Source organism: Chiloscyllium plagiosum, unplaced genomic scaffold (genome assembly GCF_037043375.1).
Source record: "Chiloscyllium plagiosum isolate Xiang-an unplaced genomic scaffold, Cpla_swu_hap1 HiC_scaffold_17, whole genome shotgun sequence".
Taxonomy (NCBI): domain Eukaryota; kingdom Metazoa; phylum Chordata; class Chondrichthyes; order Orectolobiformes; family Hemiscylliidae; genus Chiloscyllium; species Chiloscyllium plagiosum.
The window spans coordinates 29694793-29716998 of NW_028270155.1; the positions used below are offsets into that span (position 1 = coordinate 29694793).

The 22206-nt window shown below is 39.5% G+C and overlaps 1 protein-coding gene across 2 annotated transcripts in view; it reads right to left on the reverse strand.

Moving 5' to 3' along the window:
• Positions 1-22206, reverse strand: part of wwp2 (WW domain containing E3 ubiquitin protein ligase 2) — a 204434-nt gene that overhangs the window by 62421 nt on the left and 119807 nt on the right. For both annotated transcript variants that reach the window (XM_043706703.2, XM_043706701.2), the window contains exons 7-9: positions 21401-21543; positions 15375-15606; positions 1658-1747 (exon numbers count right to left, since the gene is read on the reverse strand). In XM_043706703.2, the coding sequence (XP_043562638.1) occupies positions 1658-1747; positions 15375-15606; positions 21401-21543 (465 nt within the window). The remainder of the gene's footprint in view (positions 1-1657; positions 1748-15374; positions 15607-21400; positions 21544-22206) is intronic.

A 22206-nucleotide genomic window follows, 5' to 3' on the forward strand; every position in this document is an offset into this window, starting at 1 on the left:
GCCACAGATTCACCTGCACCTCCACCCACATCATCTACTGCATCCGCTGCAGCCGGTGTGGCCTCCTCTATATTGGGGAGACAGGCCGCCTACTTGCGGAGCGATTCAGAGAGCACCTCTGGGCCACCCGGACGAACCAATCCAACCAACCTGTGGCACAGCATTTCAACTCCCCCTCCCACTCCACCGAGGATATGCAGGTCATTGGACTCATCCACCGCCAAACCACAACAACCCGACGGTCGGAGGAGGAGCGTCTTATCTTCCGACTGGGAACCCTCCAACCGCAGGGGATGAACTTGGACTTCACCAGTTTCTTCATCCCCCCTCCCCCCACCTTGTCTCAGCCGGATCCCTCCAGCCCGGCACCGCCTTCCTGACCTGCAGTCTTCTTCTTGACCTCTCCGCCTCCATCCTACTCCGACCTATCACCCTCACCTTGACCTCTTTCCACCTATCACATTTCCAACTCCCCTCCTCCAAGTCCCTCCTCCCTACCTTTTATCTTCTCCTGCTGAACACTCTCTGCTCATTCCTGAAGAAGGGCCTGTGCCCGAAACGTCGAATCTCCTGTTCCCTGGATGCTGCCTGACCTGCTGTGCTGTTCCAGCAATAAAGTTTCAACGACTATCACTCTCACCTCACCTAGAATTCAGCGCTTTTGTCCATGTTTGAACTAAAGCTGGAGTGAGGTCAGGAGCTTAGTGGCCCTGATGGAACCCAAATTGGGTGTCAATGAGTAGGTTTTTGTTGAGCAGGTGCTGCTTGATAGTACGTTGATGGCATCTTCCATCACCTTATTGATGATCGAAAGAAGACTGATAGGGTGGTAATTGGCCTGCTTTTTCTGTATACGATGTGCCTAAGCAAATTTCCACAATGTAACAGTTTGGTTAAGGGAGCAGCAAGTTCTGGGACACATTATCAGCTTATCCAAAATGTAGAGAATAGAATCTCAATTATAAGAATTAAATGAACATTTTTCAGAGCCTACCAGAAGCTATCCGTATACATTAGAGTCTTCAGAAATCAAGCAAAATATAACCCTATGTGCCTATGATGTTACAGATCTTGGAGTTTGCTTAAGAGAACTGGACAGTTACATCTCATTTGTTTTTCTTTTGATTTATCTCTTAACTTTGTTTTCTGTCTGCCTTTGTGAGAGTAGGGGCTAGAATCAAAGAAAATTGGATTTAAATCAGAGGCATTAATTAGATTACCTTGTTGCTTAACTTTGTTCTGCTAAAGCTACAGTATTATTAATAAATTTTTAAAAACTTTTGTTTACACTTTTAAACCAGATGTCTGGTTTCAGTTATTCATGAAGTCTGGTACTGATTACACACAATGTCTGCTTAGGTACCACTGGAGTCAATTTTGAGAGTCATTGAATTTTTTACTTTTACTGTGCTGCGAAGACAGGGAGGCTGATTTGACTTGGCTCTCAGTCTTCATGTCATAACATAATAAATGTTGGGCCAGCCAGCTACACCCACAGTTATCAGAATGAATCCTTAATTCTCAACAAGTCTTGATAATCTTTCAGGGCTTCATGTTTTGTCCATCTGGTGGGCAATGGACATTTCACTGTGATTCATAGAGTGGCTCTAAAGAAGTATTTCTACTATACAATAATACCTAGTGGACCTGTACTTACCCTGGTGGTAGAGGTCTCTCCCATGTAGTAGTTTTGGTATTGTGATCCACATAATACACTCTTCCATTAGGAAGCATTCGCTGTTCCCATCTGAAAAATAAGCCGTAAGTCTAAATAAGACTTCAGTATTAAATTACTTCCAATAAAACATACACCACATAATAATGTTAAAATTTTGGGTATTCAATGAAAGACTGAGTTCCAGCGATTTCTGAATGTACACCAAACATTGGATGTTCCAAAATTACTTAAGATGCTTGTATTATCTACTTGAACTAAAATATGCTCACTTATATTATTTCTCATTTTTAAGATTTCTGATTGTCTCAGAAGTATTTGTTTCTCATAATGTTGCCCCAAATCACAATTAACTTGCATTATTACAACCTGAGAAATAAAATTATTAAATAAAAACTGAAAGAACTGCACATGCTGTAAATCAGAAACAAAAATAGAAATCTTTGGAAAAGCTCAGGTCTGACAGCATCTGAGGAGAGAAATCAGAGTTAATGTTTTGGGTCGAATGACTTCCTCAGAACAAAATTATTTTCTGGGGTCCAAAACAGTCTCTCACTAGCACTTTAGATTGCTGTTAAACAAAAGTTTAAAATTTCATGATGAACCATTGCTGACAAAAGCATTAGTATCAACTGCATTATTTTTAAAAAGTCTCTAAAAAATAAATCAACTGTTTGTTCTTTCCTTAAAAAACAAACCTATTTGAATTTTAACAAATGACGTTGACTTCTCAGATTAATGCTTAGACTTTGTGATGCTAACAATTTGCTGACTGACACATTATTAATTAATTTAAATGCAAGAAGAGAAAGAGAGGGAGGGGAGGGGTCCATTACCTGAGGCAGAAGTCTCAAAAAGGGGGACAAGCAATTCAAAGGATGAAGAGGAATTTATTACTGAAAAGGGAATGCTGCATTCTGAAAGGTTGTGGTTGCTCGAATATTGAATATGTCCAAGAGAGAGACAGCAGCTTTCTAAATATCAAAGGGTAGGGTAATGTGTCAGGACAGGTAATCTAGAATGGCAAAGCCAGCTTGGGGGATTGATTGCCTACTCCTGCTCCAATGTTACACTTTCATTCATGTCCCTTCATTTTCTGTACCTGTGTTTTCAAGACACTACTTCCTAAAGTGCATCCAAACTCACTAGACATAAATGTTCAACAAGTACTCCAAAGTGAACTTGGCTGATTAGAAATCACCAGATTTTAATACTTCTAAATAAGGAAAAGGCTCCAACTCTGGTTCGATTCCAACCTTGGACGACTGTCTGTGTGGAGTGAGCACATTCTCCCAGTGTCTGCGTGGGTTTCCTCGGAGTGCTCCAGTCTCCTCCCACAATCCAAAGATGTGCAGGTCAGGTGAATTGGTCATGCTAAATTGCCCATAGTGTTAGGTGCATTAGTCAAGGGTAAATATAGGGTAGGGGAATGGGTCTGGGTGGGTTACACTTCGGAGGGTCGGTGTGGACTTGTTAGGCCGAAGGGCCTGTTCCCATATTGTAGGCAATCTAATCTAATCTAAACTGCTTAATGACAAAACAAAAATGGGACTTACATTTCCATTTCTCTATCTCTCCATTTTAAAATGACGTATGGACTATAATGGGTTAATGTAGATAAGTACCTGTTATGATCAGACCATGTGTGACATTCCATAATTTGTTCCTATTCCAGACAGGATTCCCCATATTGTTCAGGTCTCAGGTGACAAGGGTGAACTGGCTCCCTTTCTTTACTTCAGTTTACTGTCAGTTGTTTCCAAGATTCATTTTAAAAGGATCCTGTCCTCCCAAACTAAATGAATTCATGTTTTAAAAAGGACCCAATTTAACCGGGTTTTGAATTATCAAAGCAGTGAGGAATACTAGTTACTAATTTCGAGAATAAATAATAATGCAACTGACATACACATAGATTAGGAGTAAGTGAACCCAATCCATTCTCTAGATTGAGCTTCCACTTCTCTGGAATTGAGAACTCCAAAGATTCATTACTTTTCTCCTCATCTGAGTCTTAAATGATCTCTCTTTTATCTTCAGGTTATGTCCCCTGATTTAAGAGTCATCAGATAGGGAAAACAACTGATCTATATCCAGCTGTCAAGCTCTCTAAGAATTTTGCAAGTTTCAATGAGATCATATCTCATTCTTCAAAACTCTAGGAAATACAGATCCAGTGCCTCAATCTCTCCATCTAAAACTATCCCAAGATCTCAGGAATTAATCTAGTGAATGTACAATACACTGTCTATATGTCAAATATATCCCTCATTTGAGAACAAAACTGTATACAATACTCCATATGCAGCCTCATCAAGATTCTAAATTACTACATGGAAACTATACTCCTGCACAAAAACCCTTGAAATGAAGGTCAACATACTTTGTACCCTCCTATTTGTTTGCTGCTGCTGCATGCTAGCTTTTAATGACTCACAGACCCAGATCGCTTTGGACACACATACTTGCCAAACTCTCACTATTTAAGAACTATTCTGCCTTTCTGCTTTTTCTATCAAAGTGAATATCTCTACACTTCTTTATTATTCATCTGCTATGTTCATCTGTCCAGGTCCTCCTGCAGCCTTGCTATATTATTCTCACAACTTACGTTCTCACCTTATCATCAACATATGCATACAACATGAACACAGAAGCATTAAGTCCAGAATTCTAGGCAAAGGTAACTAAAACTAATTTCAAATCATTAATCATGAAGCACACAAGCTTTAAATATCTGTGTGCCGCATGGTGAAGATTATGGAGCATTGCAAATACAAAAAAATTAGATTGAACTTGAACGTATACAGTACCTTACATAAACTTAGAGACATTTCAAAATGCTTCGCAGTTAATAAATAAAGGAAAATTTCAATCAACCCTCCCATTAATTTTAGACTGGGTACCAATATATTTAGGTTTTTTAATAACGTTTAGGATTAATTTAGAACTGAGATAAATACTGCACACCAAGAAATTAACCCCATTTGATGAAATTTAGCTAGGACCACTAAGACATTGATGCACAAATAGAACCAAAATACCAGATTTTAAGGATTAATTGCTTGAAATCAAGAACCAGAAATAACATGAGCTGTAGTTTGCATTAAACATATGAATGCCGTTCACAAAAGGGACTATTTTTCATTGAAACTTTTCACAAGGGGTTCTCTTATGCAAAGATCTTCTGGTCTAAACATCATTCTCAGCTACATTATAAATAATAGTCTCAATGTGGCTTTACAAACACATGTGTCAAACCATGTATATGGGAATATTAAAAAGAAACCTCACATTTTCACTAAACCTTGCACAACCTCAAGACATTCCAAACTGCTTAGAGTCAATGAAGTACTCTTGAATTATAGTTATCATTGGAATGTAGGAGACATGGAAGCCATTTTAGTCACAGCAAATTTCTACAAAAAGCAATATGTTGATGTATAGATTATATTATAAAATTATTATTATTATTATTATAGTACTGCTGATTGAAAGGTAAATATTGGCCAGGACATTAGGAATAATTCGAGTTTATTTTCAAAATAGTGCCATGGAGTCCTGGACATAGTTTTAATACCTCATTCAGAAGAAGATATCTTAGTATTACACTGGAGTGTCAGCAAAGAATTTTGTGCTCAAGTGTGCGGGGTGGATTTTAATACACAAATTGTGGATTCACAGATGAAAATACAACTGGTCTGCCATAGTGGACAGAGAGAAATACCAAAAGCATAGTTTAATTTATAAGGAAAGGTCCACAGACAAAACTTCAATTCGTAGTGAGGGTGTCTCAGTGACTTTGAAGGCAGAAACAGGGTCTTATTTAGTGTAAGATGCCATTGCCACAGTTGGGCTGAGACTGGCATCGGATCTGGGAGAAAATAATTTATTTAACTGTTTATCAAAACTATAAATCAGTAATAGTAATGGGGATGTAAGCTCATCCCCAAAGTCTCCAGAAATCCTTCTAAAAAATCAGGACAGGATCAACTTGCACACCAAATATACAATGTGAACAATTAGCTTGGGTTGTTGCTGTTTGAAAAACAAATGAAAATCGCACCAGTATTTCAAATTACGGCACAACAGTTTATTAAATGAATTAATTGCACAATAATACCCTTAATGACAATCAAAGCATTTTAAATTGTCAAATTCATTGTCTCTGGATCCAATAAAGTCCATCAAGTTCATTCCAACTCATTTTGACATCACCATAAGGATCTCACTCTAGATCAGATATAGCATTTTCACTTTCATCCCTTCACAGCAAATCATCTTCCTTTCCAGCCATTGTATATTCTGCATTTTTGAGTAATATAATGGCACTCTATGCACTAATGATTGAATAATGAAATCACTTTTCTCTTCCACTCTTGCCCCAGTTTTTCATGAACACTCAATTCTCTTGCTACAGCTTAGTATTTCGACAAGTTTGCACAAGTTACAACTTTCACCTTGAAACCAGCACTGTGCTTCATTCATTTCTTGGAGGATCCATTTCTGTGTGGTTTACAGTGTGTCTTAAACTCCCACGCATCATCTTTGCAACACAGCCTGTATCATCTACTCAGTTCTATGTGCTGACTTACAGGATCAGCTACATAAAACATGCATTCCTGGGACAAAACATTAAGGCTGACAGAATACAGATTTCAAAGCTCAAATCTGAATCATCTTTTCATCTGGATACATGCAAGAACATGGCTTATGGAATTAAAATAAAAAGGGATTACCTTAACTCATGGGGTTGACTTATAAACAGTGATCAGTGGAAGAAGTAAACTTCAAAACTTCAGCACAAAGTCACCTGAAGGTATGGTCACCAATGACGAGTAAGAAATTGAAGCTGCAGAATTCCACAGTGGAGGCGATAGTTACTCTCCTTGACAAGAATGCCAGATTTTACAAAGCAAAATTAGAGTCAATGGGACTAATGGGGAAATCTCTCTCTTAGTTATAGAGTCACACTTAACACAGTGGAAAATGGTTGTGGTTGTTGGAAATCAGCCACCTCAGCTCCATGATATCTCTGCAGGAGTACCTCACGGTGGTGGCTGAGGTCCAAACATCTTTAGATGCTTCATGAATGACCTCCCTACTATCATAAGGTCAGTACTGTACTGGGGAAGTTCACTAATGATTGCACAATTTTCAACACCATTCACAACACCTCAGGTACTGAAGTCATCCATGCCCAAATTCATCCTGACCGGGACAATATTTAGGCGTGGAATGACAAGTGGCAAGTAACGTTCATGCCACACAAGTACCAGGCAATGACCATCGCCAGCAAGGGAGAATCCAAACATCACTCCTCATATTACCATCACTGAATCCCAGACCATCAACATCACTGGGGTTACCACCAACCAGAAACCGACCATATAATTAGCATGGCATCAAGAACTGATCAGAAGCTAGGACATTTACAGTGAGTAACTCATCCCCTGACTCTTCAAAGCCTGTCCACCAGATAGGAATAGGAGTGTAATGGAATTGTCCCATTTGCCTGATCAATAACACTTAAGAAGTTTGACCACAACCTGAACAAAGCAGCCTGCTTGACTGGCACCACATACACAAATATTCACTCTCTCCACCACTGATGCACTGTAACACCAGATTAATGGAAGCGCCACCACTTATATGCTCCCTTCTCAGCCACTCACCATCCTGACTTGATAATATATCGCCATTTCTTCAATGTTGCTGAATTAAATTCCTGGAACTCCCTATAAAACAACTGTGGATGTACCTACACCAAAAGACTGCAGTAGCTGAAGATGGCAGCTCCCCACTATCATCTCAAGGACAGCTGTGAATGAGCAGTAAATGCTGACCCAGCCAGACGTGACCACTTCCCATGAATGAATCAAAATCAGCATAGAAACATAGGTTGCAGGACTGAAGTAAATTGCAGAGATTGGGAGAATGGTATGATTTGAACACTAAGATGAGGTATTTAAGGCACTATAGGTCAGTGAGCATACAGCTAAAAGGTGAACAAATGTTGGTGAGTTAAAGTATGAGCAAGAGTTTTGGATAAGCTTAACATTCCCAATGTCAGTACTTGGATACATTGTTGTGATTTTAAATTGAAAAATCTGAAATAAAAAACTGAATGCTTTATACAATTTCATCAACACAAAACAAGGGTAGAAAGGAAGTTCATCAAATTGTCACCTTCAGAAACGCTTGTCAATTCATACATCAATGTATGCAAACAGATATAAAAACCACACAACTGAGGTGCTCAGTAATGAAGCCAGATGCAGACTGCAATTTATGTGAATATAAATATATATGAAAATAAAGAACCATTTCCTAGACTCAATAATAATGAAGAAAATATCAGTTCTATAAGTTAAAGAATAAAAACCAGTTTGAGACTAAGTGTAACATTGAGGTTTGCAGTGTCTGCCAGGATGTTGACAACTAAGGAAACAGTAACATACACATGCCACATTAAGGAACACTGACCTTTAAACAGCAATGATCTGTGACTACTGTACAAGACCTGCCTGGCTTTATGGTCTTGAATTCAAAACTAAACAAACAGTTTTGTGCCTTATTAATTCAGAATTTCCTGACAGGCATACCTTAATCTCCCTCTTGAACTCAGTTTTGCTCTAACATTGCAATGAATTGCGAAAAAGCCTGATTAACACATGTACCAGGTTTTACTAAATACATAACAATGGTTATTGTGCATTCCATTCAAAAAAACCTAAATTTTCCAACTAAAATTTACATGTAAGATTATTCATAAGAATTCTAAACTGATCTCGTCCCATTGCCAGCATTTGGCCTGCATCCCTCTCAAACCTTCCTATCCATGTACCCATCCAGATGCCTCTTAATTGTTGCAATTGTTCCAGCTTCCACCACTTCCTCTGGCAGCTCATTCTACACATTCACTACCCTCTGCATGAAAAAGTTACACCTCAGAGCAGTTTTAAATCTTTCTCCTCCCACCTTAAATCTAATCCCTCTAGTTTTGGGCTCCCCTACCTTGGTTATTTGCCCCATTCATGCCCCTCATAATTTTATAAAACTCTATAAGGTCACCCTTCAGCCTCCGAAGCTCCAGTGCAAAAACTCCAGCCTAGTCAGCATCTTCCCATAGTTTAAATTTTCCAATCTCAACAACATCCTTGTAAATCTTTTCTGAAGTCTTTCAAGTTTAACAACATTTTTCCTATAGCAGAGACACCATAACTAAATGCAGTATTCTAAAAGTGGCCTCACCAATGTCCTGTACAGCCACAACATGTTGCCCAACTCATTTACTCAATGTTCTGACCAATAAAGGCAAGTGCACCGAACGTCGTCTTTGCCACCCTGTCAACATGCAACTCCACCTTCAAGGAATTATGCATCTGCACCCATTAGTCTCTTTGTTTGGCAACACTCCCCTGAGTCCTACCACTAACTGTATAAGTCCTGCCCTGGTTTGCCTAACCAAATTGCAACATCTCACATTTATCTAAATTAAATTCCATCTGCCACGCCTCAGCCCATTGGCCCATTTGATTAAGGTTCTATTGTACACTAAGGTAACCTTCTTCACCACCAATTTGGTATCACCTGCAAACTTGCTAACCATACCTCCTATATTCATGTCCAAATCACTTATATAAATGATGAGAAGCAGTGGAGCCAGCACCGATCCTTGTGGCACACCGCTGCCCATAGGCCTCCAGTCTGAAAAACAACCCTCTATCACCACCTTCTGTCTCCTACCTTCAAACCTATTTTGTATACAATTGGCTAGCTCCCCCTGGATTCCATGTGATTTAACTTTGCTAGCCAGTCTACCATATGGAACATTGTCAAACGCCTTGTTGAAATCCATATAGACAATGTTTACTGCTCTGTCTTCATCAATCTTCGTTGTCACCTCTTCAAAAACCTCATTCAAGTTAATGAGACATGATTTCCCATGTACAAAGCCACGTTGACTATTCATAATTAGTCCTTGCCTTTCCAAATGCATGTAAATCCTGCCCCTCAGAATCCCCTCCAACAACTTACCCAGCACTGACATCAGGCTCACTGGTCTATAGTTCCTTGGCTTTTCCTTACACCTTTCATTGTTCTTTCTTCAAAAGTGCCCACAGAACCAGTGTCCTTATTGTTGCCAGTCAAGGTGGCACAGTTTGACACTGGGACTTCAAGGTCCAGAGCTGATTGAGAATCATTTCTCCAGGGCATTTACATGCTCCTGCACTGAAAAGCAGTTGGCCCCCACCAGCCAGGCTGCAGCCACTAGGGTAACACCCACAAAGTGCACTTAGGGAATGCAAAAGGATTATGACTATGCTATTGTACACAAATGCATGATCTAACTAATAAATAGATTTGGAATGCTTGTTTTGTGTTGATTTTTATTTGTGTATTGTGTTCAAGTGTACACTATGATGATTGGTGACAGAAGATTGGCACTCTTACTGAATAAGAAATTGGCACTGAAGAAGGAGCCTTGCTTAGGCAGCAGTGGATGTGGATTGCAAGATGCTGACGACAGATTCCACCTCGAGCCTGGAGGAAGCTGAGGATACAGAATTTCACTGGGGTGGGTGGGGGTGTTGAGTTCCTTTCTGCTGCTAATCTTTGTTTAAGTTGTGTATATTTGAGAGAGAATGCTGAGCTCCAGAACAGCATTGCTGATGTCTAATCAGGATTGACTGCATATATCTCTGAGCAATGCACCAAGGTGGTGTACATCATGATTTGTGACATCAGTGTGTCGATGTATCAGACACATTTTGGAGTTCGAAGGGTGCTTGCAGCATCCAAGCCAAATTTTCAAATACAACTTAAAGTTAAGATTTAAGCAGTCAGGATTTATTGTTAGTGCATAGATGACATTCAATCAGAATATCATAATATTATTGCAGGGCTCAAAAGACTAAAGAACAATCACAAGACTTCATGTCAGGCATGGATCTCACTTGACAGGTAAGTAACTTAAGGATCGAGCATCTGATATAATTTCTAAAAAAGAAAAGATCCCTGTTCAAAAGTTCCAATGCAAATTTCAATCTGAACATTGGAAATCAAACAAACATTTTTCTGTTCAGCACAAGATGGAATAACTCAGAATGATGCATTTCATTCATTTCATGGATAGGGGGACATTTAAAATTCAACAGGAAGTAGTAGCCCTGCTGGCCAAGCATCAGTTCATAGAATCCAAAAATATTAAAGCATAGAGGGAGGACAGTCAATCCAATGGGGCCTCTGCAGGAACTAAGAAACAGACTTCCAATTAGTCCTTCCCACCTCTTCTTATCCTATTCTCTTTTGCAATTATTTTTTTAGATTAGATTAGATTAGATTAGATTAGATTACTTACAGTGTGGAAACAGGCCCTTCGGCCCAACAAGTCCACACCGACCCGCCGAAGCGCAACCCACCCATACCCCTACATTTACCCCTTATTACCTAACACTAAGGGCAATTTAACATGGCCAATTCACCTAACCTGCACATCTTTGGACTGTGGGAGGAAACCGGAGCACCCGGAGGAAACCCACGCAGACACGGGGAGAACGTGCAAACTCCACACAGTCAGTCGCCTGAGTCGGGAATTGAACCCGGGTCTCTGGCGCTGTGAGGCAGCAGTGCTAACCACTGTGCCACCGTGCCGCCCATTTGTTGAATTAATTTCCACCAACCTACCAGGCAGTGCATTCCAGATAATAATGTGCTGTGTAAAAACATTTTTCAGTGTGTCACCTTTAGCTGTTCTGCCAAAAATCTTAAATCTGTATTCCCTGGTGATCAACTACAGAATGAAAACTGCAATGATTTCAAAATCCTTTTTTTAAAAATTCTATCAGAACCTTTTCATAATTCTGAACACTTCGATCCAAACTTGCTTTCACCTTCTCTGCTCTAAGAAGAACAGCAGAGTTTTTCTATTGTCTCCATTTAACTGAAGTCTGTTTGCATGCTCGAGTTCTCTGTGCACCCTCTCCAAAGCCCTGACATCCCAACTAAAATGGCAGCCGGTGACAAGCGGTGTCCCGCAGGGTTCAGTGTTGGGGCCGCAGCTGTTCACATTATATATTAATGATCTGGATGAAGGGACTGGGGGCATTCTAGCGAAGTTTGCCGATGATACAAAATTAGGTGGACAGGCAGGTAGTACTGAGGAAGTGGGGAGGCTACAGAAGGATCTAGACAGTTTGGAGAAGTGGAACAGGAAATGGCTGATGGAATTCAATGTGAGCAAATGCGAGGTCTTGCACTTTGGGAAAAAGAATAGAAGCATGGATTACTTTCTAAACGGTGAGAAAATTCGTAAAGCCAAAGTACAGAGGGATCTGGGAGTGCTAGTTGAGGATTCTCTAAAGGTAAACATGCAGGTTGAGTCCGTGATTAAGAAAGCGAATGCAATGTTGTCAATTATCTCAAGAGGGTTGGAATATAAAAGCACTGTTGTGCTACTGAGACTTTATAAAGCTCTGGTTAGGCCCCATTTGGAGTACTGTGTCCAGTTTTGGTCCCCACACCTCAGGAAGGACATACTGGCACTGGAGCATGTCCAGTGGAGATTCACACAGATGATCCCTGGAATGGTAGGTCTAACATATGAGGAACGGCTGAGGATCCTGGGATTGTACTCATTGGAGTTTAGAAGATTAAGGGGAGATCTAATAGAAACTTACAAGATAATACATGGCTTGGAGAGGGTGGACGCTAGTAAATTGTTTCCGTTAGGCGAGGAGACTAGGACCCGTGGACACAGCCTTAGAATTAGAGGGGGTAAATTCAGAACAGAAATGCGGAGACATTTCTTCTGCCAGAGAGTGGTGGGCCTGTGGAATTCATTGCCACAGAGTGCAGTGGAGGCTGGGACGCTAAATGTCTTCAAGGCAGAAATTGATAAATTCTTGATGTCACAAGGAATTAAGGGCAACGGGGAGAATGCGGGTAAGTGGAGTTGAAATGCCCATCAGCCATGATTGAATGGCGGAGTGGACTCGATGGGCCGAATGGCCTTACTTCCACTCTTATGTCTTATGGTCTTATGGTCTTAAAATATGGGGCCCTGAAATAACCACAGAACTACAGTTGGGCTCTAACTGATGTTTTATTAAGGTTTAGTGCAATAACCACCTTTTGAATTCTACATCTCTATCTGACAGTCTTCTAACAGCTTTCTTAACTTGTTCTAGCACCTAAGACCTGTGCACATTCAGATAAAGGCTCCTCTGTTCTTGAAGCCCTGTTGAGATTGTACTACTTAGTTGATGTTGCCTCTTCTCACACTTGCACCAAAATATATTATTTCATACTGTATCAAATTTCATCTGTCATTTCACTGGAGTATTTCCTCTTGAAGTGTATTAACATCTTCCATACATTTTCACAGTTTTATCTCATCTATAATCTTTCTAGTTATGTGCTACTTACCAAAATCCAGATTATTTATATCAAAAACAGCAGTTCTCCAACATTGGCTCCTAGGGAGAATCACTGCCACCATTTTTTTCTTTCTTTCTTTTCACCACTGATAACCAATTTCATACCAAAACATTGTCATCTTTTTAATGTCAGGAACATCAATTTTGTTGTCAACATTGCACCAACTTTCTGAAAGCCCATGGACAAATTAACAACCACATTATCCTTGTCAATATTTTAAAGAACTCAATTAAGTTTGTGAACCATGATTTGCCTCCTAGCTTTCATTATAAAAACACAATTTTCCAAAGTCATTTAATTTTGTCAGAGATTAACAAACCTGAATTTAACCCCATCCGAGTGGTCGAGTTTTAAATGAGCTAAAGCCTTCCCAATCTTCCTAAAACGCTGTTCTCTCACTAGCGTTAAGCTGATTAGCCTATAATGCTGGATTTATCATTTGCATTTTCTTTGAAAAAGGATAGGACATTTGCAAAAGACAGTTTGTGGCACAGTATTATGTCCCTACCTCTCGACCAGAAGTCTAGGTTCAAGTACCATCTGCCCCAGAGATGTGTAAGGGCGGCACGGTGGCACAGTGGTTAGCACTGCTGCCTCACAGCGCCAGAGACCCGGGTTCAATTCCCGCCTCAGGCGACTGACTGTGTGGAGTTTGCACGTTCTCCCCGTGTCTGCGTGGGTTTCCTCCGGGTGCTCTGGTTTCCTCCCACAGTCCAAAGATGTGCAGGTCAGGTGAATTGGCCATGCTAAATTGCCCGTAGTGTTAGGTAAGGGGTAAATGCAGGGGTATGGGTGGGTTGCACTTCGGCGGGGCGGTGTGGACTTGTTGGGCCGAAGGGCCTGTTTCCACACTGTAAGTAATCTAATCTAATCTAATCTCTAAACAGGCTGATTAAAAATACCTACAACATTTGCAATTGCCCAATCCTCTGACACCATTCCCTTCACCATGAGGTGAAATGGAAGTTTGTGACCAAAGATTGTTGTATTTCCCTTCTTACATCCGTCAGCAACCTAGCCTACATTCTATCCACTCCAAATAACATTTCTAATTTGAGGACTGCAAACCTTTATAAATCCTTTTATCTTTTTTAATTATTACAATTCTTTGCTGTTCACTGTGACATTGGCAGCATCACTTCACTAGGGAAAGCGATGCAAAAGACTTATTTAGAACCTCAGCGTCCTTTTGAGCCTGAATCAGCCTCACACTTCTTCTGATCACTTTTTTCACTATTTGTGTGATTATAAATGTCTTCTTTGCAAACTACTGCAAAAACTGTGAAACCCGAATGCATACCCTTCGAGTCAAACAAAGAAATGACAAACAGAACAAGATTGGGTGGGGGCAAATTGGGAGGTTCTTCCACCTGCACCCCCCCCCCCCCCGCAATATTTTGATGAATACTTGCACTGTTATATATCTATAAAAGTGACTGCAAAGTTGTTGAATTGTCAAAAACCAACTTATTCATTAGCATTCTTCAGGAAAAAAAAGTCTGGTTTATAGGTGGCTGTAGGTCCACAGCAATGTAGTTGACTTTTAACTGTCCTCTGAGCATTAGATTAGATTAGATTAGATTACTTACAGTGTGGAAACAGGCCCTTCGGCCCAACAAGTCCACACCGCCCTGCCGAAGCGCAACCCACCCATACCCCTACATTTACCCTTTACCTAACACTACGGGCAATTTAGCATGGCTAATTCACTTGACCTGCACATCTTTGGACTGTGGGAGGAAACCGGAGCACCCGGAAGAAACCCACGCAGACACGGGGAGAACGTGCAAACTCCACACAATCAGTCGCCTGAGTTCTTAGCAAGTTTTACAACCCTTGCACAACAGCAGTTCAAGAAAACCACTGTCACTCATTCTGAAAAACTAGAACATAGAATGTGCTGCCCCTGCAGGCAAAGCCCTAATCTGATAATTAATTTTTCACAAGTTTAGTTTTTTTAAAAAAATGAAAGATCAAATTAGCAGACTGAATGAACTATTACTTTAGACTGTTTATTCAGGAGACTTACTGTTCTGTTACAGTACAATGCAGTATTCATCATCTAATTGGTGAAAATTCCTCATATCCTCTGAGTAATACTGCAGTACTTTTATCACCCAGTGGCTAAGTATAACATGACTGCTGACATTTTTCCGTTTACTGACCAAACCTATTAATAGATAGTTGTTTATTTCCCAGTGAATGGTAAAGTGTGAAGACTGGCTAAATAATAAAAAAAACTTTCCTACATCCTTACCCAGGAGGCAGTGCTTCCAAGTTTTGGGTTAATGTCTGAGACTGTTCTGTCGAGGTAGGAGTGACTTCTGATGTCTCTCCAACTGCAGACGATATGGAGGGACTTGCAGTGCTGGTGGTCGATGAGCTTGCAACTGAGGCTGAGGGAAGCGCCACAGCTAGTGGGGTGGCAGGATTTAACCCATTACTCCAGTTCCCATTGTCACCTTCATTTGAAGGAATCTCTCCATTTTCTGAAATTATAGGAATCAAAAACACAATGGGTAACTTGTTCAAGAAAACATACCTTACATTACCTCCAGCAGGCTAATCAATGATAAACCTGCAAAAGTGAATGGAACTGTTTAATCATTTTCATAATTACTTTGATTTTGATGTATCAATAAATAGTAACAATGCACTATGAAAAGAATGAGCTTGAAAATTCACCACCGAATGAGCATTTTTCAAAAAAAAATTAGTTTTTTCAAAATACAGTATTTTTGTAACCTTGTTTATGTAATCTATGGTAGGACTATCTGTGTACTAACACCATTCCAGTCACTTAAGAACTTCCTTTGGTTTGCTAATGTATTTTAATAAATTAAAAAGCAAAACTGAGCACATTCAGGTTCATAGCCCCAAAAAGAAGCATGAAGAGACGATTCAGGATAATTACCTGAACTACTTAAAAACAGGTACTCAAAGAGCTCAATTTTAAACAAACTATAAGAAGTTGGCTATCGTATAGAGTTTTTAACAGCAGAGGCCTTCGGCCCATCATGTCCATATCAGTCATCCAACAACCATCTTTTCTAATCCCATTTTCTAGCACTTGGCACATAGTCTTGTATGCTATGGCATTTCAAATGCTCATCTTGATAGTTCTTAAACATATTGAGTGTTCTTGTCTTGACCACCATTTTAGGCAGTGAATTTCAGAGACATATAAAGTAAAGAGGTTTCTCCTCTAAATCTCCTGCACCTTACATTAAAACTGTGCATATTAGCTATTGACGCCTCTACTGCTAGGAAAACCCTATACATGCCACTCAAAGGTTTGTACTCCTCAGATGTCCCCGCAGTCTTCTCTGCTCTAAGGAAATTCTTCAGGAATAGATTCCTGAAGAAGGGCTTATGCCCAAAACGTCGATTCTCCTGTTCCCTGGATGCTGCCTGACCTGCTGCACTTTTCCAGCAACACATTTTCAGCTCTGATCTCCAGCATCTGCAGACCTCACTTTCTCCTCTAAGGAAATTAATCCCAGCCGATCTAGTTTCTCTTCCTAGCTGAATCACTCCAATGCAGGCAATCTCCTGGTGAATCTCTTCTGCATTCTCTCTAGTGTAATCACATCTTTCCTACAGTGTTGTGACCAGAACAGCACACACTAATCCAGCTGTGACCTTACTAGTGTAATATACATCTCTTTGCTCTTGTATGTAATGACTTGACTAATATAATCAGCTATCTGTCCTGCTGCCTTCATAAGATCTTTGAACATGTACAATAAGTCCCTTTGGTCCTCTGTACTTCCTAATATCCAACTATTCAACATGTATTCTCTTGTTAGTCCTCCCAAACTGCATCACTTCACATATTTTAGGATTAAATTCTAGCTGTTCAGCTCATCTGACCAGCCCAACGGTATTATCCTGTAGTTGAAGACTTTCCCCACACTACTTACCACACCACCAATTTTCATGTCATCTGCAAACTTACTCATCATACTTCCTACATCATGTCTATAACATTAATGTGTACCACAACTAGCAAAGGTACCAGCATCAAACTGTGTGGTACGCCATTGGAAACAAGCTTTCAGTCACAAAAATACCCTTCAATCATCATCCTCTGCTTCCCGCCATTCAGCCAATTTTGGATCAACTTGACAAGTTGCCCGAAAACACAGGAGCTATTAGCTTGTTAACCATGCAAAACCTTGGCAAATGCTCAAGTGAAGTCCATATATACATAATCAAATACACTATCATTTATATACCTTAGTCACCTTCTCAAAATATTTAATCAAATTTGTCAGACAAGATCTCCGTGACAAAGCCATGTTGACTTTCTTTAATTATTCTTGCCTTTCCAAGTGCAGAGTAATTCTGTCCCACAGAATGTTTTCCAATAGTCTCCCTACCATAGGTGTTAAACTCAAGAGCCTGTAATATCCTCAGTCATCTGAATAATGGCATGATAGTGGCAGTCCTCCATGCCTCTGGCACCTCTTCTGTGGCCAGAGAGGATTTAAAAATTAATGTTGGTGCCTCTGCAATTGCCCCTCTGCCTCCCAAAGCGGCTTTGGATACATCCCACCTGAACCTGGAATTTAACCACTTTCATGCTTGCAAAATTTGTTCATACAGGTCAGAATTCTTTATTTGAAAACTGCAAGTCCAACTGCTTTTGAATGAAAGGTATTTTCATATGAAGGATATTTTTGGCTTTCGGACCCACTTACCTTACCTTCTAAGATCTTTTATCAATCGTCTCGCAACCAAAAGCAGAATATTAATTTAACTAGTGAACTCATTATAATCTAGTCTGTTGGGTTCACATTATTTTTATAAAAAAACCTGATGGTATCTGTAAACATTTTAAAATTATCTCTTCATTCACTTGTTGCTTCACTTATGACTTAGATCCGATCCATTTGGGCTTTGGGGAAAAAAAAACCAACTTGGCATAAATGGATTTAAAAGTAAAGTGTTTTTCCTAAAGGGCATGAATAGACCTGTAGACATGCTGAGTTTGGCTCTTTGGGGGAAAGCAAACTTTGTCTTTAAGTCTGTTCAGGCCAAACGAAAGTTTTTCCTTCTAAAGGGCCCAATATCAGTATGTCTACAGGTCTGTTTGGATCCACTTACAAGAAGACTTTCAGTTTTTAGGTCTTTTTGGTTTTTGAATGTGCAAATAAAGGATACCCAACCTGAACCTCTTCCCTCTCAATGCTAAGTTGCTCAGGCATATCACTGTCCTTTTCCCTGATTTCTAGACTCACACTGTCCTTCTCAAATGTGAATTACGATACAAAATACCCACTTAAAGCCTAAGTCATGTTATCCAACTCCACACATGCATTGCCACTTTGATCCCTAATAGGCTCTACTATTTCCCTGATTATTCTCTTGCCTCAAATACTCTTGTAAAACTCCATTGGATTTTCCTTAATAAGTGTTTTGTTATGTCCTCTCTTCATTCTGTTCATTTCTTTTTTAAGCAACCCCTGCACTTTCCATATTCATCTAAACCATCCACTGGTTCAGCCTCTACCATACGCTTCCTTTTTTAATCTTATCCAATCTTGTACATCCCTTGAGGTCCAGGGCCCTCTGACCTGGTTGATCCCATTATTCACTTTTATGGAACATGCTGGCCCTGCACGCTCAGTATTACCTTTAGAATGCTCTCACTACTCCAATATGGATTTTCCTGCAAATACCTGCTTCCAACCCATTTTGGCCTTATCTTGTCTCAGTAAAATTAATCAGTCTACCAGATTTTTATTTTTGTTCTATCTTTATTTATAATTACCTTAAATTTAACTGAATTATGATCATTATCATATGGGCGGCACAGTGGCACAGTGGTTAGCACTGCTACCTCACAGCGCCAGAGACACGGGTTCAATTCCCACCTCATGCAACTGTCTGTGTGGAGTTTGCACATTCTCACCGTGTCTGCTCCAGTTTCCTCCCACAGTCCAAAAATGTGCAGGTTAGGTGAAGGGGTAAATGTAGAGGAATGGATTTGGGTGGGTTGCTCTTTGGAGGGTCGGTGTGGACTTGTTGGGCCAAAGGGCCTGTTTCCACACTGAGTAATCTAATCAAAAATGTTCCTCCAGTGCCATATCTACGATTTGCCTGGCTTTGTTCTCTAATATTAGCTCCAGCATTGGCCCCTCTCTTGTTGGATTTCCTACACGATGGCTTAAAAAAAAAGTTTTCCTGGATACATTTTAAGGATTCTGTCCTCCGTAGGCCTTTAACACGTCAATCCTAGTTGATACTGGGGAAGTTGAAATCTTCTACTATTATTACTCTATTATTTTTCCACTTCTCTAAGATTTCCTACATTTAATCTCTGTCTTTCTATCTCTCCCTGACTGTTTGGGGGTCTGAAGGACATCCCCAGTGAAGGGAATGCCCCCTTTTTTTTCAGGTTCTGCCCACATGGCCTCTTTATGGCCTCTGCGATATCATCCTTCCTTACTCTCGTAACTGATTCCTCATCAATAGTTAGGTCAGGTACGTTTTGGCGCCGCCCTTTTGGCACTGATCATTTAGCCCCGCCGTTTTGGCGCTCATTACTTTGGTGCTGAGCTGCTTTGGCTCCAATTCAGAATAAAAAAAAGTCTTGTTTGGTTAAAGAAGAGAGGATGACTAACGACCCGATGTAATTTTCTCAACTAGCAAGAGTTGATAGTCAAAGCTGTAATCAAAAATGTTCCTCTGTAGATTTAAATCTCGTTTTGTAATCATTTTCTCATTTAATAATTGTTAATAGTCATCCAGTGCCTTGATGATACTTAAGCCCTTCTGTCTTCACAGCTGTAATACAATTTTCTTTCTATTTTCTTGTAGAGCCCATACCAGAAATGGCTGAAAACATTCTAAGCAAGAGAGACAAACCAAAATTTTCTCACGATGGTTATCTATATGTGTTTGATAAATGTGGCAAAATGTAGAAATTCGTTTTTATAATGAATAGGTTAAAAGTAATGAATAAAAAAAGAATTAGATTTATTTCTTATAATGCAATAAAAACGAATTTCTTACGGGCTCTACAAGACTTTTCTTTATTCTGAATTGGCGCCAAAGTAATGAGCGCCAAAACAGTGTAGAGCCAAAACGGCGGGGCCAAATGATCAGCGCCAAAAGGGCAGCGCCAAATAGTCCCATTCCATAGTGCAACAACCCCTCCCCACCATCTTGCCTAAAAATTCTATACCCTGGCTTCTTCAAATTATAAAACATGCATGTGCATTACTCTTTTAAACAGATTTTAAACTTGATTTCCAGACAAGGCTTCTTGTTTCTAAAAAGACTGACATGTCAGACCTAAGATGAAATCTAGTAGTGCAAATAGCTATTACTAAAGTGATGGAACAGTATTCATGGCTTCAAAAATTCACTTCTGCAAGAAAACAGGAAGTTAGCACAATGAAACCATATTTGTCAAAAATTTAATTTTTCGACATTGTTAATTAAAATAAAATCCTTGGACATGAAGTTGAACAACACTGGTTTCTAACACATCCATTCAAACATTAGTCTGCAATATGCTTAATTAAAATATTATTATCTGTTTTAAACTTAGTGTGGATTGGTGAAATCAAAGTAACAAGCAGGGAGAGTTCTAATTATCCATTCTGGAGTGTCAAAATGCTTAATGAAAGTCAGTTCACACAGACTTTGATCAAATGGGATTAATATTTTTCAGTTATATTTAGGTGGTGAATTAGCAACATTAGTCAGACAGTTACACATCACTACTTAACTCTTGGAAAAATAAACAACTAATTGAAGTTTGTCAATGGGCTTTCCATGTTCCACCCCCTAAATTATATTTTAGTAAACACCTATGGGCCTTATAGCCTCAAAAAGGGCATTCAACAAAATCCAGAAGTTTCATTTCTATGATCATTCGAAACAAAAACCTTTGTGCATTTTCCTTCAGAACTCATCCAAAACCACTTCCTGCAACAGATCTTCTGCATTCTGCAACTATGTTAACACATTTTGTAAAGTACAATGGTTAGATATAGTTTGAAGAAAAACAAGAAATGCATTTTGTGGACAAGACATTAAAATTAGCCAACAGGTAAATAGTTTACTATTTGGTCATAAGAAAAATATGCCCTCTTACTTCTCAGAGGACTGGATTACTTTCCAGAACGTTTTCATGATTAAAGGATAGATAACATGAAATGTGTCTTTATTTAACAAAGATAATCACTGTATTTAAGATATCAGCAATTGGGAAAATTATCAGCACAGTCAGCAGTGCGTTAAAACCAAATGAAAGTGGTTAGCACTTGCCTATTCCACTAAGAGTTGGCGAATGCGAAGATACTCTGGATGCATGCTTCTGCTTACTTTTACCACTATCACACACCCCATTTGCCGTGTTCTCTTCATTACTGACAGGCTCTTGCACAGCAACTCCATTTTGCCTATGTGGTCTGAGGAGAGACACAGAAGACAATAAGTTTCTTAAATGGTTCATCAGGCTTAATGTATTTCTAGTTTCTTCAATTTGTCTCTTTTGGAAGACTTGCAATAATTCTGTACAAAAAAAGACTTGTCTATGAGTGTACTTTTTCCCCCTTTCAGACATGATCTTTCTTCCCTGTTTGTAGGTTAATCTTTTTCTATGCAAAGCTGGAGCTCTCTGCCAATTAGCACTGTAAATTAACTTAGATGAGTTGTGTAATAGTAGGTTTGCCTTCATCAGGTGACGATATCAGCAATGCTCAATGATCATCAAATATTTAAGGCTAGAACTCGCAAACTACCAGTTTTTGGCTCACTGTCTGTACATTATCAAATGAAATGTATAACTGCTATCTGTACTTTATTCACTGCGATAGAAAAATATCATGGGAAACAAAATTCTAGTAGACAATATTTTAACTTGAAAATGAGAGTTAATACTTTATAAACAGCTGTAGTCAAAATGAGATTTCCTTCCCTAAAGGATATGAGTGAAACAGATATTTTTCTTTTAACAATTGATGATAATTATCATTGTCAACACTAACGAAATATCAGTTGAAGATTTTATTAACTGACTTGAAAATTCCATCAACTGCAATAATAGGATTTAAAACCATGCCCCTGAAGCA